This window comes from Zootoca vivipara, chromosome 7 (genome assembly GCF_963506605.1).
Source record: "Zootoca vivipara chromosome 7, rZooViv1.1, whole genome shotgun sequence".
Lineage (NCBI taxonomy): Eukaryota > Metazoa > Chordata > Lepidosauria > Squamata > Lacertidae > Zootoca > Zootoca vivipara.
The window spans coordinates 56183845-56199972 of record NC_083282.1 but is presented as its reverse complement, the minus strand read 5'-3'; the positions used below and the strand labels follow the sequence as shown (position 1 = coordinate 56199972).

The 16128-nt window shown below is 45.8% G+C and overlaps 1 protein-coding gene across 2 annotated transcripts in view; it reads right to left on the bottom strand.

Moving 5' to 3' along the window:
- MFSD4A (major facilitator superfamily domain containing 4A) overlaps positions 1–16128 on the bottom strand; it is a 49407-nt gene that overhangs the window by 7025 nt on the left and 26254 nt on the right. For both annotated transcript variants that reach the window (XM_035124300.2, XM_060277109.1), the window contains exons 4-6: positions 5605–5773; positions 2560–2675; positions 156–329 (exon numbers count right to left, since the gene is read on the bottom strand). In XM_035124300.2, the coding sequence (XP_034980191.1) occupies positions 156–329; positions 2560–2675; positions 5605–5773 (459 nt within the window). The remainder of the gene's footprint in view (positions 1–155; positions 330–2559; positions 2676–5604; positions 5774–16128) is intronic.

Here is a 16128-nt window from a genome sequence, read left to right as displayed (position 1 = left end):
GCATTGCCCTCAGCTGCAAGAATAATAAGCTCTTGCTTCCAAATGAGGGTGCCAATTTCTGGTTATATCCTTGTTACTGGTCTGCCAGACACGCCATAGCCAGAATAAGCCTCTCTGCTACCTTGACAGTGAGGGAGAAGAAGATTTCGTCATACCACATTGATGAAAACCATAGTTGCTGGCTTCATTCTGTAGGACACAGGGATGGAGATGAGCCGGCCCAGAGTGATGAATCCCCAGAAGAGGCTGGGCAGGTAACCAGCCACCTTGTGTCCCACGGAGAGTGGCTCCTCCACGGCGTAGCTGTATACAAACCCAGAATACTCGCCCTGCAGGAGAAACCAACCCACACTCCCATCAGATTTACTTACGGCGCTGTGGTTAAACCACTGAGCCTAGGGCTTGCTGATCATAAGGTCAGCGGTTCGAATCCCTGCGACGGGGTGAGCTCCCGTTGCTCGGTCCCAGCTCCTGCCAACCTAGCAGTTCGAAAGCACGTCAAAGTGCAAGTAGATAAATAGGAACCGCTACAGCGGGAAGGTAAACGGCGTTTCCATGTGCTGCTCTGGTTTGCCAGAAGCAGCTTTGTCATCCTGGCCACATGACCTGGAAGCTATACGCCGGCTCCCTCGGCCAATAATGCGAGATGAGCGCCACAACCCCAGAGTCGGTCACGACTGGACCTAATGGTCAGGGGTCCCTTTACCTTTACCTTTATAATCTATATACCACACAAACCTTCAATATAGATCTATATTCCCAGGACACACAGAGAGTAGTAAGAAATGAAAAAGCATAATGTAAAATAATTGGTTTACTAACACATGCGAACCAATAAACAAAATTAAAACAAACTGAAATCGCAATAGCCCATTTAAATGGATTTTACTTTTTAGCATTTAAGAATGCTTGCCTTAGCAGTTCTAAAAAGCCTGGGGAAAACAGAAATGCTTTTGCCTGGCACCTAGGTTTTAGTCATGAGGTCGGCGTCCTTGAAAAGGGCATTCCAAGGATGAGGAGCCACCACAAAAAAGGCCCTCCATCTGTGCAGTAACCACGCACCACACTTCAGACAGCAGGGGCCTGGGATGGGGATGTCAGCGAATGGACAGATTGAGATGGGACAAGGCAACCCCACAAAAAAATTGAGTCCTAAGCCATGAAGGGCTTTGAGAGTTAAGACCAGCACCTTAAATCTCCTTGGAAGCCAGGGATGGTGTTTCAGTGCAGCCGGATGTGAGCTCTTCACTCAATCCATGTTAGGAAACAAAGTTAGTTTGCTGGGCTAGCTGCAATTTCTGAACAGTTTTCAAAGGCAGCCCTCAAAGTTACCAGGGCATGGACAACACAACGGTCAAGATTGTATCTACTCAGGAAGGACTGCAGTTGGTGAATTAGCCACAATCAACAGAAGGAACTTGTGACCCTGGAGGCCCAAGAGATAAAGATGAATCTAACAGCACTCCCACACTGGCACCTTATCCTTCACAGAGAGTACAGTCCTCAGCAAGGTTGGTTGAACACCACCTCCCTGGGCAGACAAACTACTGACCCACACAGCACACCTCTGTCTTATCAGGTTCGAGTGTCAATTAGTGCTTCCAAACCCCAGATAAACGCTTCTTCCAATTCAGTTGGAAGAGACAGAGATGGAGGACTTCACTGTGCAGTGACACCCAATTCCATTCAAACACCTTCATAAAAATGCCGGAACATCTTGGGGGAACAGAATGGATCCCTGAGGGACCTCTGCTGCCCCAAAATGCCATGGGCCAGAAGTCTTGCAATTCCGCCTTCCAGAATGGGCCCTCCAGGTAGGAGTGAAACATCTGTCCCCAATTCCCAACTCAGAAACCCTATCCAGAAGGAAACCATGGCCAATGGTATTGAGCACTGCTGAGAGATTTAGTAGAATCAACAGAATTACATTGCATTCCCCCCATCCTCTCCTAGTAGAAGTCGTTTATCAGGGCAACCCTGGCAGTTTCAGTTCCAAATCAAAGTCAGAATCCAGACTCAAATGGATAATGAGTGCTTGAAGCTGACCAGAAAAGCAGTCACTCCACCAACCTGCCCAACGATGGGACATTTGAGATCAGCCAATAGTGGTTACAATTCTCTGGGCCCAAGCAAGCTTTTTGCTCTTCCTGGGCCTTGTTTCTTGTGGTTTTAAGAGAGGTCCTCAACCTTAAGTGGGTGAGAATTCAACATATAGTGTAAGAGAGCAACTGCACTGCCAATCTTGGGCGAACAGCCCAATTAAACAAAGGGCCAATTTCTCATACTCCCAGGTGAGATGCAGTCAAAAGAAGGCCGAAAAGACAATGAGCTTTGGACTAAAGCAATGCTACTAAGAGTGAACCAGCAGGCAGTACCTGCTAGGCGGAGGGAGACAAGGTTTTAGCTGAAATGCTCTCCATGAGCACTCAAGCCAAACTACAGAGATCAAGTAAAAGACAGTCTTGAAAGCACTTGTTCAGCCCATTCTAGGGAATCTGGAGTGCCCCAGAAGTGCAATTTGGGTAGGTCTGACACTGACTCCTCAATTTTTGCTCTTACCAGGATTCCATCGGTCATAAAGAGGAGAAGGGCACCCATCACATGGACAGCAAAGTAAGAGCAAGGAGCTCCTATGAAGTTCTTGCTTTGGCAGCATCCAAAGAGGTCCTCATGCCCTGGGTAGAGAAAACAATAGCACACGAGAGTAGTGAAGCGATCTCTCTCTCCCCCCCCCCTCTCTGCAGCAAAGATTTGCCCCAGAACAGGCTCCAGAGTTCACCAACAAGTTTATGACTAAAGTATTGTGTCTACCTTCCAAACCACCCACGAGGTCTCCTCTGGTACATAATAAGGAGGAGTTATCACTCCTGCAGCCCACTTCCCACAACTGAAGGCTGGGAAATGTGGCATTATGGTTAAAATGAGTAGACTACATCCCTGTCACTCCCCAACTACAGGTTAGCCATATTGATTCGTATGCTGTTGGTGGATCCTTGTCGTCATCTTGTTGGGCTGTGTATGTGATAAAGGGGAGCCATATCGGGGTGACGGCGTCTTCTATTCTGACAGATTACTTCTGAAGGAATGAAGCCCTGAAGGAATGCAATCCTTGGCAGGATAAAGGCTGCCCATAATTACACTAGATGGACCTTTGGTCTGATCCAGCTGGCACTATGGGAGCTGAGGCCCCAAGGCAGATACCACCATTTTACTGGTTTTCTACATGCACCACAGTGGAATGGGCATTCATATTCTATGGCCTTTAAAAATGTGTCTGTGGGAGACGGGCTATTGGTTTATTTTGCTTTTGCTTTTATTATGTATTTTGTGTTTTCATTGCTTTTTTATGTTGTAAAATGTCCTGTGATATTCAGATGAAGGAAGGACAGTATACAAATTTAATAATAATGATGATGATGATGATGATGAAGATGTGTTCCATCTCATTGCTGCATAGTTTGTGGGGTTAAGAGCAGCCAGAAATGTTTGCAAGTGTATAAATGTATCCCAGTGTGTGTGCATAGAAAACGACAGAAATATGCAACACCTGGCATTCTTGATGCATATGGGCAAATGCATCTGTAAGCTGCTACACAAAAGCCACCAAATAAATAAATGAGACATTTTTAGAAGGCATACAGAAGTTGCTTCTTTCAGAGTTCCAGTAATAACCTTGCTGGCAGAAAGACAGGCTGCTTTTCATCTTCAAACCACTCTGTGTGTGAGATAATTGCCTCCCTTTTGCCCATGGGAGTTATCGCAATGCAGGGAAACAGATGCCTTGGCCCAGAAGGAAACACCTTCCTTGCTAGGAGGCCGAAGTGGGCACAAAACATCATTCCCAATTTGGCAAAGGCCTTGACATGGACCGGAACAAATGCTGGTATTAAATGCAGGACCGGAGAGAAGCTTTTGCAATCACACCGACATTCCTTCTCTGCTACAAACTGGGGTGGAATCTACAAACATATAAAAATCATTCTGAAAATGCATTTTTAAAAATATATTGAATTTTCTATAAGGCTCACGATCGCCATCTAGTGTCACGTTGTATATTGCACTTAAAACGGATTTAAAATGTTTTATTTGCAGCTGTATAGCTGAATCCTCTGCTTCTTGGGAGAAAAGCAATGACAAACCTAGACAGCATCTTAAAAAGCAGAGACATCACCTTGCCGACAAAGGTCCGTATAGTTAAAGCTATGGTTTTCCCAGTAGTGATGTATGGAAGTGAGAGCTGGACCATAAAGAAGGCTGATCGCCGAAGAATTGATGCTTTTGAATTATGGTGCTGGAGGAGACTCTTGAGAGTCCCATGGACTGCAAGAAGATCAAACCTATCCATTCTTAAGGAAATCAGCCCTGAGTGCTCCCTGGAAGGACAGATCGTGAAGCTGAGGCTCCAATACTTTGGCCACCTCATGAGAAGAGAAGAATCCTTGGAAAAGACCCTGATGTTGGGAAAGATTGAGGGCACAAGGAGAAGGGGACGATAGAGGACGAGATGGTTGGACAGTGTTCTCGAAGCTACGAACATGAGTTTGACCAAACTGCGGGAGGCAGTGCAAGACAGGAGTGCCTGGCGTGCTCTGGTCCATGGGGTCACGAAGAGTCGGACACGACTAAACGACTAAACAACAACAACAAGCTGAATCCTGGGTAAATGCCAGCAGAGAAACCTGCCCCCAGGGATTTCAATTCATTACCTACAGAGCTAATACTAAACAGAAGCCATATGCGTGTATATGTACGATATTCTAGGATCAATAGGATTCAACCTATCTGGACTGGTTTGGCTTCCTTAGTTTTATATGTATTCTGGGAACATAGCCAGAACTATAGAGTTGATGGCACAAATAGGGTTCTAGCCTAGTACTCAAGCCTTTTCAGTTTCCAAAATACTGTTTCCATGTGTTTGACTCCCTTGTCCATGAACACTTCAGAAGATAAGAGCATAAGAAGAGCCTGGTGGATCAGGCCCGGTAGCCCATTTAGTCCAACCCCCTGTATAGGCATTCCCTCAACCTATGGGGTGGAGGAAGCCCCAAAGAGACTGGAGGGGCAGTGGGGGCCTTGTTGATGCTGCTCAGCTTTCGCACAGGTGGTGGGGGCGGCAGGGTGCCATGGGGGGCTGTGGAGCCAGTGTCCGTCCCTCAAAAAGCCAGCTGAGCAAGTTTTGGCAATGTTCTCCAAAAAAAGCTTGACAGCTTTTACCGGTGTCCTTAGAAAAGCTCAACAACTTTGGGTGCTCTCTTAAAATGTTCTGCCCCAGGTGCCAGCACTATTTGCTACGCCGCTGTCTCAGTGGCCACCCATGGGGAACTCACAAGGAGGACCTGAACTTGACAGCCCTTTCCCCTCCTGCAATTTCCGGCCAGAAGCACACTGTCTCTGTCGGAGGAGGTAGAACACAGCCATCAAGGCAGTAGCCACAGACAAAGAAAAACCTGGGAAGCTTAATGCAGAATATTTCACTCTGTGATTTGCTTCATCCCCTTCCCGCAGCAAAACAACACACCCTCTCGCTACAACCTGTGGAGAGAAGAGGGATCAGACACCTTGGTAATAGGCTCTGCATGCACAGCCCAGATTGGCAGCTCTCACCTATTTCTGGCTGAGTTCTTGGCGAGGATGTGGAAGAGTCATCGCGGTCGGCTATCCGCGTTTCCAGTGCCAGCTCATCTGCAGGCAGTAGTGGGGGGCTGCCGCTTTGACACCAAGGCACCAGCCTCTCCTTGTAGAGCAGCAGGAAGACCGCAAAGGGGACTGGGAGCTGCGGAACAACAGGCAAAAAATAAAAGTCAGCCGGGCGCACGGTGTGTGTCTTATAACAATTTTCAACCCCTGCTGTTGGCTCAGATTTTTTATTTATGCAGTGCACATCTTAAAAGCTAGAGCTTGCAAACCTTTGTACCTCCAAATGCCATTGAGCTCCCAGCAGTCCCAGCTGGCATGGCCAATGGTCAGGAATGATTGGAGTTATTTATCTGTTGCATCTAGATATCACTTTTTCCCCTCCAAGGAGCTCAAGGTGATGTACCGGTACATAGCTCTCCTTTCCCCCATTTTATCCTCACGATGATCCTGTGAGGTAGGCGAGGCTGAGAGGCAGTGACTGGCCCAAGGCCACCCAGTGAGTTTCATGGCTGAGCAGGGATTTGAACCCAGGCCTCCCAGGTCCAAGCCTGGCACTCTGTTTCACACTGGAGCTGAAAGTCCAGCAACATTGCTTGTAGCTGAATTGATGAAATGTGGGCTATAAATCTTTAAAATCAACACCCCCTACCCACTGCAAAAGGAGAGAGAGAGAGAGAGAGAGAGAGAGAGAGAAAGAAAGAAAGAAAGAAAGAAAGAAAGAAAGAAAGAAAGAAAGAAAGAAAGAAAGAAAGAAAGAAAGAAAGGTTCCTCAGCCCTGCCCTGGTATACTGGGACTCCCGGCAAGCCAAGCTGCAAAAAACTTAACCTAGAACATAACATTTCAGACATCTTCTGGAAATACCTCCTCCCACAGCTCACCACCACTAAATGGCTCATTCCCTTTTTTAAAACCTAACTTTCCCTGTGAATTATAAATAACACACCCGTTTTCAGTTGATATATTGACATCCAGAACGCAGTGCCATTTCTTGCTCTGCCAGCAGATGGTAGGCGAGCAGCACAGATGCCCACAGCGTTTGTGTCCAACCCAAACTGCCTTGAGAAGCTACACATTTAGAAAGGAGGGGCTTACAAGCTGCGGTGTCTTCTCCCCTCCCCTCCCCCCCCCAAACCTGAACAGGCGTCACCTAAGTTTTCACATTGGACTATTCAGTCCTCCTTTACTGTAGAGACCGTTGTGTAATTCTATGTTCAGGTACACAGAAGCAGCGCCCTCTGCTGTTCCTCTGCGGTCCCAAAACGGAACATATGAATTTAAAACTCTGAAAGGTCACTGTGCTTTCACATTATGTACTTTTACCGGTAGTTAACATGTATACTTTCATGTGTGGGATGGTGGTGGGGTATGAAAGGAATAAATGAAGCCGTCTTCCTCCTCTCCCCACCAGACTGATGGCAGAAGCTGGGTCGTCCAGGTCGTCCGTCATTAACAGCTGGTTTCACATATATTGTTTTTGCTCTCTGTGAATGTGCAGGAGCCGCAAGTGCACATTTCCTGGTTTTTGTTGGCTCAAGGTATTCTTTCAATGTATGGCGCATTTGCTCCCTCTAGGTTCCCCCTCCTCAGCTGAATTCATTTAAGAGCCCTCCATTGTTCACAGAACAATAGGAACAAGAACAGCCAGTTCGGTCCCATGGAAGGAAAAAAAAAGTTTCCCCCTAATAGTTAGAATCCTTCCGGAGGTCAGGAGCAGTTTGCATTAATGGCCACAAAAATCAGAGCAGAATAAACAGACCTCACACTGCCCTTTGGGAGAACAGCAGGCTAGACAAGTGTAAGGTCGGTATCCTGTATTTCCCCTACTGTCTCAGCCTTTACTTTGCCCTCTGTGAAATGGCAATAGTGACCTTGTTTGCAAATGCTGCAAAGGTAAGTTCTGGCTGGGGAAAACATTAAACTGTCAAACATTAAAGTAGCATACAAAATATCCCTATTAATCTTCTTGTGAGATCCCTGTGGATATAAATGAGATTTGGTCTCTGAATTGCACACAAGAAGTCACAAGGCTCCAGAATAAAATGAGGAAATCAACCTCAGGCTCCCAAGAATGGAAAACTCAAGACAAACGGAAGGCTTGGATTTTAATGAACACAGATAATTAAATATGCAAAGAGGAATCTCATCTGGAGTGTCACCTTTGTGAGCAAAGGTTGGCAGATAAGCCCGGAATTGCTGTGATTTGCTTAACTGGGTCAGCATGTTAGTCCAGTTCAAAAGCAAGAAAATGGTAATTAGAATCTTTTCTGCTGCTAGCTCCTCTAAAAATAAACAAAAGCGAATTAGAGAGAGAGCAAACACATGTAGTACAGCCTTCAGATATTAGAGTCTACAGACACACACACACACACACACACACACACACACACACACACACACACCATGCATAACCACCTCCTGCTTCTGGTTTACGCTAAGTGCTGCTGCAGTAAAGCTGAAATGATAATTTTTAAAGGTAGCATTCAGTAACTTGAGATGCACCTCCAATGTCTCCTAATCTGTTGTCGGCCCAAGCTCCTTTTCTGCCAAGCAAACACTACTGGGAGTGCAAGCCATATTGCCTATGCTTAAATATCGGATGCTGCTCTTGGGGGGGGGGAGTTACCCCAATGGAACCTTCAGCACTACTGTCTGCTAGATCTGCATGGTTCATTTCGCAGGTGGCACCTGGCACAACTTTTGCCTGTGCAAGTCACATTCTGAGCCCTGAAGCTGCAACTGCCAGAATTCCTTGGGGTGACAGTTTCTGCACACACCCCTGGAAAGTTCCCAGTATCAGCCAATAGTCAGGACGCTGAAAACCCTACTCAGAACTTTGATCGAGATCCACACTTACAGTAAGCCCGCAACTTACACAGAGGTTACATTCTGTGGATCCTGCCTAAAGCCAAAACCGCGTAGTCAAAACTCATTGGGTGCAATGGCAGCTCTGATTGCCAACATCCTTTTCTCCGGAACCCCAACCCTTTAAAATTTCTTTTTGCCATGCATGTAAAACTGAATGCACATGTTCAATGTGCATAGGTTGTGGGCTTACTGTACCAGAACTTCAGAAGTATCAACAAAGCTCCAGAATGCATTCTAGGGTTGCCATATATCTGTTAGGGCAATATCACCCTTTTACAGGAACTAGAACTTGAGAAATTTGGGGGTATTGCTGGTAGAGCTATGAGAACAAATGAGATCTAAAGCCTGCATACCTGCACAGACAGCTTCTCTCAGAAGAGTGTGGGTACTTATCATGTATTTATTGGGAAATCAATATTTAGTCAAGAGGAGTTGTTGTTTGGTCCTGCTTTTCCATAAAATTTTGGTCATAAAATTTTGGTCATAAAATTTTGGTCATAAAAGCAATTTTATAATGCAGAGGGCTGTGATTTATGTATTTATTTCATTTCCATCCTGCCCTGCTTCCAAGAACACTGTACATTGTCTTCTCCCCTCTCAATTTAGCCTCCAACAGACCTGCTTGGTAGTTTTGGCTGATAGGCTCAAGATCTCCCTGCCCCCCCCCGCCTCATTAACAAACAAAGATTTGAATATGGGTGTCATCTGGGATACGGGTGGCGCTGTGGTCTAAACCACTGAGCCTCTTGGGCTTGTCGATCAGAAGGTCAGCAGTTCGAATCCGTGTGACGGGGTGAGCTCCCTTTGCTCTCACCCAGCTCCTGCCCACCTAGCAGTTCGAAAGCACAACAGCGCAAGTAGATAAATAGGTACCGCTGCGGCGGGAAGGTAAACAGCATTTCTGTGCGCTCTAGCACTCATCACGGTGTTCCGTTGCGCCAGAAGCGGTTTAGTCATGCTGGTCACATGACCCGGAAAGCTTTCTGTGGACAAACTCTGGCTCCCTCGGCCTGAAGCGAGATGAGTGCCGCAACCCCATAGTTGCTTTTGACTGGACTTAACCGTCCAGGGGTCCTTTACATCTAGTCCAGCATTTGAACTGTCATGCCACATGGCAGGATAAGGAGCACATGGCTTCAGCCAATTTCTATCCTGAACTCGAGGGAAAATGTGCAGGTGGCATTCTGCCTCCCAGATAGTGGGGGCATGGTTGCCTTCTGCAGTAGTGGTGCTGGGGCAGCCATGTTGCAGGTGAGGAGAAACAATCCACAGATCAACCAGATTGGAAACACACAGGTGGAAGGATCAGTTTTGCAAATGCATTTTTTTTGGGGGGGGGGGAAGTTCCAAGTGCAAAAATGCAGCTTGAGAAGTTGAGCTCAGACTTGGTATGAAGGCACCCAAATGTTAAGAAAAAGCAACAAATGTTACTGAGCATGGGCAGAGTGCTTTCCTCTTCCCTCCTGAATAAGCACAGCCCTGACTCAAAACATCTGGGGCAAGGGAGCTAGGCCTCCACTTGGAGGGAGTGAAGTTTCCATGCAGGCTTATCTTCCTCGGCCCCTTAAAGACTTAACAGATTTATTGTGGCACAATCTCAGATAAATGGACAACTGAATACTTTACTCTTCCAAGTCCATCCAAGTATTTCACAGGCACAACTACCCCCTTTCAATATCTGCTTGAGTTTTTCACCTTTAAGAAAGGGGGGGGCAGGCTGAATGATCCTGATGAGCTTGTTTGGCTTCCACAGCTGGGTTCATCTGCCAAGATACACACAGGCAGGGCCAAGGCATTTTATTACAGGATCTCACAACTCGGCATGCTTGCTTCGGGGCGATATACTAGACCTCCTGGTACACTGTTTAATGTGAGGCCTTGGCACAGGCCTCACCAGCCTAAACAAACAGCAAAATCATTTCATGGCTAAATGCTCTGCCCACAATGCGAAGCAAAACCCAGCCTGCACCCATTGATGGAAAAGGTCACGGAAAAGGTGGCTCTACCTATCCTATGTCTTTGCGGCAGAGAATGCTCATCTAAGAGGTTTTCCTATCCTGTGGATCCAGTGGGTTGGCTTAATTATTAATTCACATTCTGTATGCCGTATAACAAATATTTATTGTTATTGCTGGCATATGGTCCAAACAACTAATTTGATCTGATCTGAAAAGTATAACAGTATTTAAGTAAGCAGGTCTTTGCCTCTAACAAAACTAGCCGTTTCACACTTGGGTGACATTGCTCTTCTGAACATCAAGGTTTCTTCTGGCCCTGCTCCTGTGCTATTTACAGTAGTCTGTTGTGGAGGAATCTGGCAGGTGAATCTTTTCCTACAGCCAGCTCCAGAATATCTTCATTTGATAAATCTCTGCATATCAAACAACTATTAGAGGAAAGGAGAAGCCAGGGATTGAAGCTGGGACCTTCTGCATGCAAAGCAGATGCTCTCACACTGAGCTATGGTCCTCTCTCGTTATATCCCTTGACCCATCACCCATTTGTTTTTATTTAGTGCTCTACCTCCAAGCTTGCTCAAGAAAAAGCTCACCGCTAGTATAAAACAGTGCCTCGTTTGTCTACTCTAAGCAGAAGACTAGCACCCCCACCCTCACTTTGTACCTCCAATTCTGCCCCAATTCTTTAAAAAGTCACGATCCCATTTCAAGGTACCTCTACCAATATGTGGGCATATTTTTCAGCATAATGCACCCAGTTTATTAGTGTGTTTGGCCTTCAGGAAAATAGCCCAGATATAGTATATCCCCGTAAGAAGTGAGGTTATAGATATAGATATACAGTTGTACCTTGGAAGTTGACCGGAATCCATTCCGGAAGTCCGTTCAACTTCCAAAACGTTCGAAAACCAAATCGCGGCTTCTGATTTAGCTGCAGTAAGCTCCTGCAGCCAATCAGAAGCTGTGGAAGCCCCATCGAACCCATAGCTGCCAAGTTATCCCTTTTTTTAAGGGATTTTCCCTTATGCTGAATAGGCTTCCTCGCGAGAAAAGGGAAAACTTGGCAGCTATGATCGAACCTCCAGGTTCCAAAAGAACGTTTGCAAACTGGAACAATCACTTCCAGGTTTGTGGCATTCAGGAGCAAAAACGTCTGAGTTCCAGGGCATTCGACAACCAAGGTATGACTGTATAAGCTTCTGAGTTCCCCAAACACAGAGATTTCTATGGACTATCATCCCAGTTTTTAAAAGCCCCTTGTTTTCTTCATTACTTCATTACCAACATATGGCCATATCCATTGCTTCAACAAAACAAAAGCCTTTGGGACAAGGGTCCATTTTTAGAAAGGCCCCCAAAGGCTTGCCTTGAATTGCACATCAGCCAGCACAGAGGAGGACTTGCTTGTTCACGCAACACATTGAGATGAGCCCAGTTGCTCTTTTTGCTGTCACCTGCTGCATTCACTTCCAGGTTCTATTACTCAACAGGTTGGTGTAACAGGAAGAAAAACGTAACCATTTTCAGCAGAGCTTTCAGGGTTTTCCATGCTCAGGTGCCAACTATGACAAAGTCTCTGAGTTCATGGGGCGGGAGAGGTTCTCGCTTTAGGAAAGGCCTGTTTTAAGAGTGCTGCAACTGCTCATTTCTATAACCAGGGGAGAGGGTTCATGAACTTACACACAAACCTTGCCCAAAACCAGCACTCAGGCAATTTAAGAATGGCTGTGGAGTGGACCTTTTAAGAGTATCACTGCTGAAATTTTCCCACTTATCAGATACAACTGCTCTGTCTCAAAAGCTGCTGTGCAAAGGCTCTGCTAGATGCAGAAGCTTTCCAATGCAGTATTGTCTTCCCTGAATAATGGTATCCAGTAGTTCCTGTGTCTTGAGCCTAACTGGACCTTGCAATCACCATCTGAGGCTCTTCTTCACAAAGGGCGGCAATATGAGAACAGGCCTTTTCCGTGGTGGCTTCCTGCTTCTGGAATGCTGTCCCCAGGCAGGCTCACCTGGCACCTTTGTTACATATCTTTAGGTGTCAGGCAAAAACGTTCCTCTACAACCAGGCCATGGGCTAATTAAGCAATCTGTGGCCTTCTAAACTGTTTTATGTATTTTTATTTTTTATATATTGTAAACTGCCCCGTGATCCACTACTAAAGAGAAGCTAGATAATTCACATCATTTTAAAAAATTCCATGTAATATGTTGACTGTTGATGCCCATTTTTCACCTGTTCTTTCCTCCGTGACCAGAGATTTTGCACTTTTTACTAGACCTGGTTATAGTGCTTCTGTTGCATTTTGCAGAATCTCAGGCTGGAGCTTTTCACCAGCCTCCTCTTTAGGCAGAGAACATCCATGTCCTCCTTATCCAACCAGCTCCATATGTTTAGCCTGACTACATCAGATCTGGCATACAAGCAGGTGGTTCTAATATTTCACAGGCGAGGCAGAAAATAGAAGTTTCAACGCCCACCCAAGGGCTAGAAATCCTTGCAGAGGCTGCGAAGTGTTAAAAAATTATGCAAGCATATTGTATGGGATATCTTTAAAAAGATGAGGCTTATGATATCAGGAGGAAATAAATATAACCAACTGTCCCTTTAGCAACAGAACTTATGGAGATGCTATCCAGAAAAAATTCCTTTGACTGCTGAAGTTCAGTCATGATTTGGTACCGAATGCTACTTTAGAATACCTCCAAAATGTATTCAGAATACATTTCTGATGTACTGTATTCAGGAATACATTCTGAATGTATTCGGGGGACGGGACTGACACTAATTACCTAATAATGCAATATTGTTATGGCTACTAGCCAGAGATTGCTGGCTCTCCGCCCAGAACAGTTAGCTCCTGCGAGTTAATGGTCAAAAGACGGTAAGAAATGTGGGTTGAATGAGACACCTACCAGGTCTTGGAGAAAGAAACTTCACCTGCCTCTATCCTGGCTAAGAGAAAAGGGCAGAAATGTGTCTGCACATGAACAGATAGCAGTTTGCAAGAGAAACTGGGTGTGTGCGCATGGAGAAGAAAATGAACTACCAGTTCACTAAAGCTGGGACACAGGGCAGATATGGGGAACCTGTGGCTCTCTAGACAACCGAAGTCCCACCAGCCCCAGTTGCTATGGACAATGGCCAGAGATGATGGGAGCTGTAGTTCAGCAACAGCTGGAAAGCCATGGGTACTAGAAATTTTGAAGCTTGGAAAAACCCCCGTTTTTTTCCAGAAAAAAACAAAAATAGAAAAAAATGCTACATTAGCACTTCTTTTTTCCATTATCTATTTTTTATTTTTCCTATTTTTCCTATTTTTCGGGGGAAAACAAAAAAGGCTTCAGGGAAAAAACTGTGTCCCCCCCCCCCGAATTTTCCCGGGTTTTTTCTGGGCCTTCACATTTCTAATGGGTACCCCATTTTTTTATTTAGGGAGTCTCACCCTGGAGATGCGATGTGGGCCAGCAAATCGGCTGCCTCATAGGAACACCTGCTGTTTGTATTTTTTGCTTTAGGTGAAACTATAGAGGCAAAGACACCCCATGTCTTCAGATGCTCTTTCATCCAAACCAGGCAGCCCTGTGCCTGGATCTTCTCAGCAGTCAAGGAAACGGGAAGTGCACAATAACCCAAGGACACACATAAGCATAAGGAACAGTTAATCTGCATCTTACCAGCAAACATGCTGGTGAACACTGCACAGATCTGCTGCACAGATCTGTGCTGGGAACAAACCATTACATGCAAACCAGTATTCCTTGCTTGTTCTTCTCAAACAAACAGGGACAAGCCAAGAACAAACCATGGCTTATATTCTTAGCTCGTTCTTGTAGCTTTTCCCTTCCCAGTGTGACAAGAGGGGACAATTTGGGCAGTGAGCACCAAGACCTTACTCCATCCTGATAAGCCACAGTTAGTTTAAAACTCTGGCATGCCATTTTCGCATCCTTCTGTTCATCCAAGAAGCTCAGTGTGGCTTATATTATTTCCCAAACCGTCTCCCATCCAGGCAGCTTAGGGGTTCAGTGCCAGAGCTGGCAAGGAGAAGCTGGCAAGGAGAAGCTGGCAAGGTGAGGACAAATCAATTATGTAAGAAAACAAAGCCTTTCACTAAATGTGAACTCTTGTCCTGTTTGCTTAGTTTACACCTATATTTTCTCAGTAACGTGGCAGTAATATTTCTGAATCTCACCCTGCTTCTCAGAGAGCTTGAATAACTGGTTTAGTTCATGTTGTTGTTGTTTAGTCGTTTAGTCGTGTCCGACTCTTCGTGACCCCATGGACCATAGCACGCCAGGCACTCCTGTCTTGCACTGCCTCCCGCAGTTTGGTCAAACTCATGTTCGTAGCTTCGAGAACACTGTCCAACCATCTTGTCCTCTGTCGTCCCCTTCTCCTAGTGCCCTCAATCTTTCCCAACATCAGGGTCTTTTCCAAGGATTCTTCTCTTCTCATGAGGTGGCCAAAGTATTGGAGCCTCAGCTTCACGATCTGTCCTTCCAGGGAGCACTCAGGGCTGATTTCCTTAAGAATGGATAGGTTTGATCTTCTTGCAGTCCATGGGACTCTCAAGAGTCTCCTCCAGCACCATAATTCAAAAGCATCAATTCTTCGGCGATCAGCCTTCTTTATGGTCCAACTCTCACTTCCATACATCACTACTGGGAAAACCATAGCTTTAACTATACGGACCTTTGTCGGCAAGGTGATGTCTCTGCTTTTTAAGATGCTGTCTAGGTTTGTCATTGCTTTTCTCCCAAGAAGTAGGCGTCTTTTAATTTCGTGACTGCTGTCACCATCTGCAGTGATCAAGGTGCCCAAGAAAGTAAAATCTCTCACTGCCTCCATTTCTTCCCCTTCTATTTGCCAGGAGGTGATGGGACCAGTGGCCATGATCTTGGTTTTTTTGATGTTGAGCTTCAGACCATATTTTGCGCTCTCCTCTTTCACCCTCATTAAAAGGTTCTTTAATTCCTCCTCGCTTTCTGCCATCAAGGTTGTGTCATCTGCATATCTGAGGTTGTTGATATTTCTTCCAGCAATCTTAATTCCGGCTTGGGATTCATCTAGTCCAGCCTTTCGCATGATGAATTCTGCATATAAGTTAAATAAGCAGGGAGACAATATACAACCTTGTCGTACTCCTTTCCCAATTTTGAACCAATCAGTTGTTCCATATCCAGTTCTAACTGTAGCTTCTTGTCCCACATAGAGATTTCTCAGGAGACAGATGAGGTGATCAGGCACTCCCATTTCTTCATGGATCAATGCCTTGTCGTGGCGAAGGGGCTTGAATAACTCAGAGAAGCTATGAGCTATGCCATGCAGGGCCACCCAAGATGGACAGGTCATAGTGGAGAGTTTTGACTAAATGTGATCCACCTGGAGAAGGAACTGGCAAGACACTCCAGTATCCCTGCCAAGAAAACTCCATGGACAAAGACAACAGGCATATAAAAGTTATGACGCTGGAAGATGAGCCCCTCAGGTCGGAAGGCGTCCAACATGCTACTGAGGAAGAGCGGAGGACAAGTACAAGTAGATTCAGAGCTGATGAAGCGGCTGGGCCAAAGCCGAAAGGACGCTCAGTTGCGGATATGCCTGGAAGCGAAAGGAAAGTCCGATGCTGTAAAGAAAAATATTGCATAGGAACCTGGAATGTA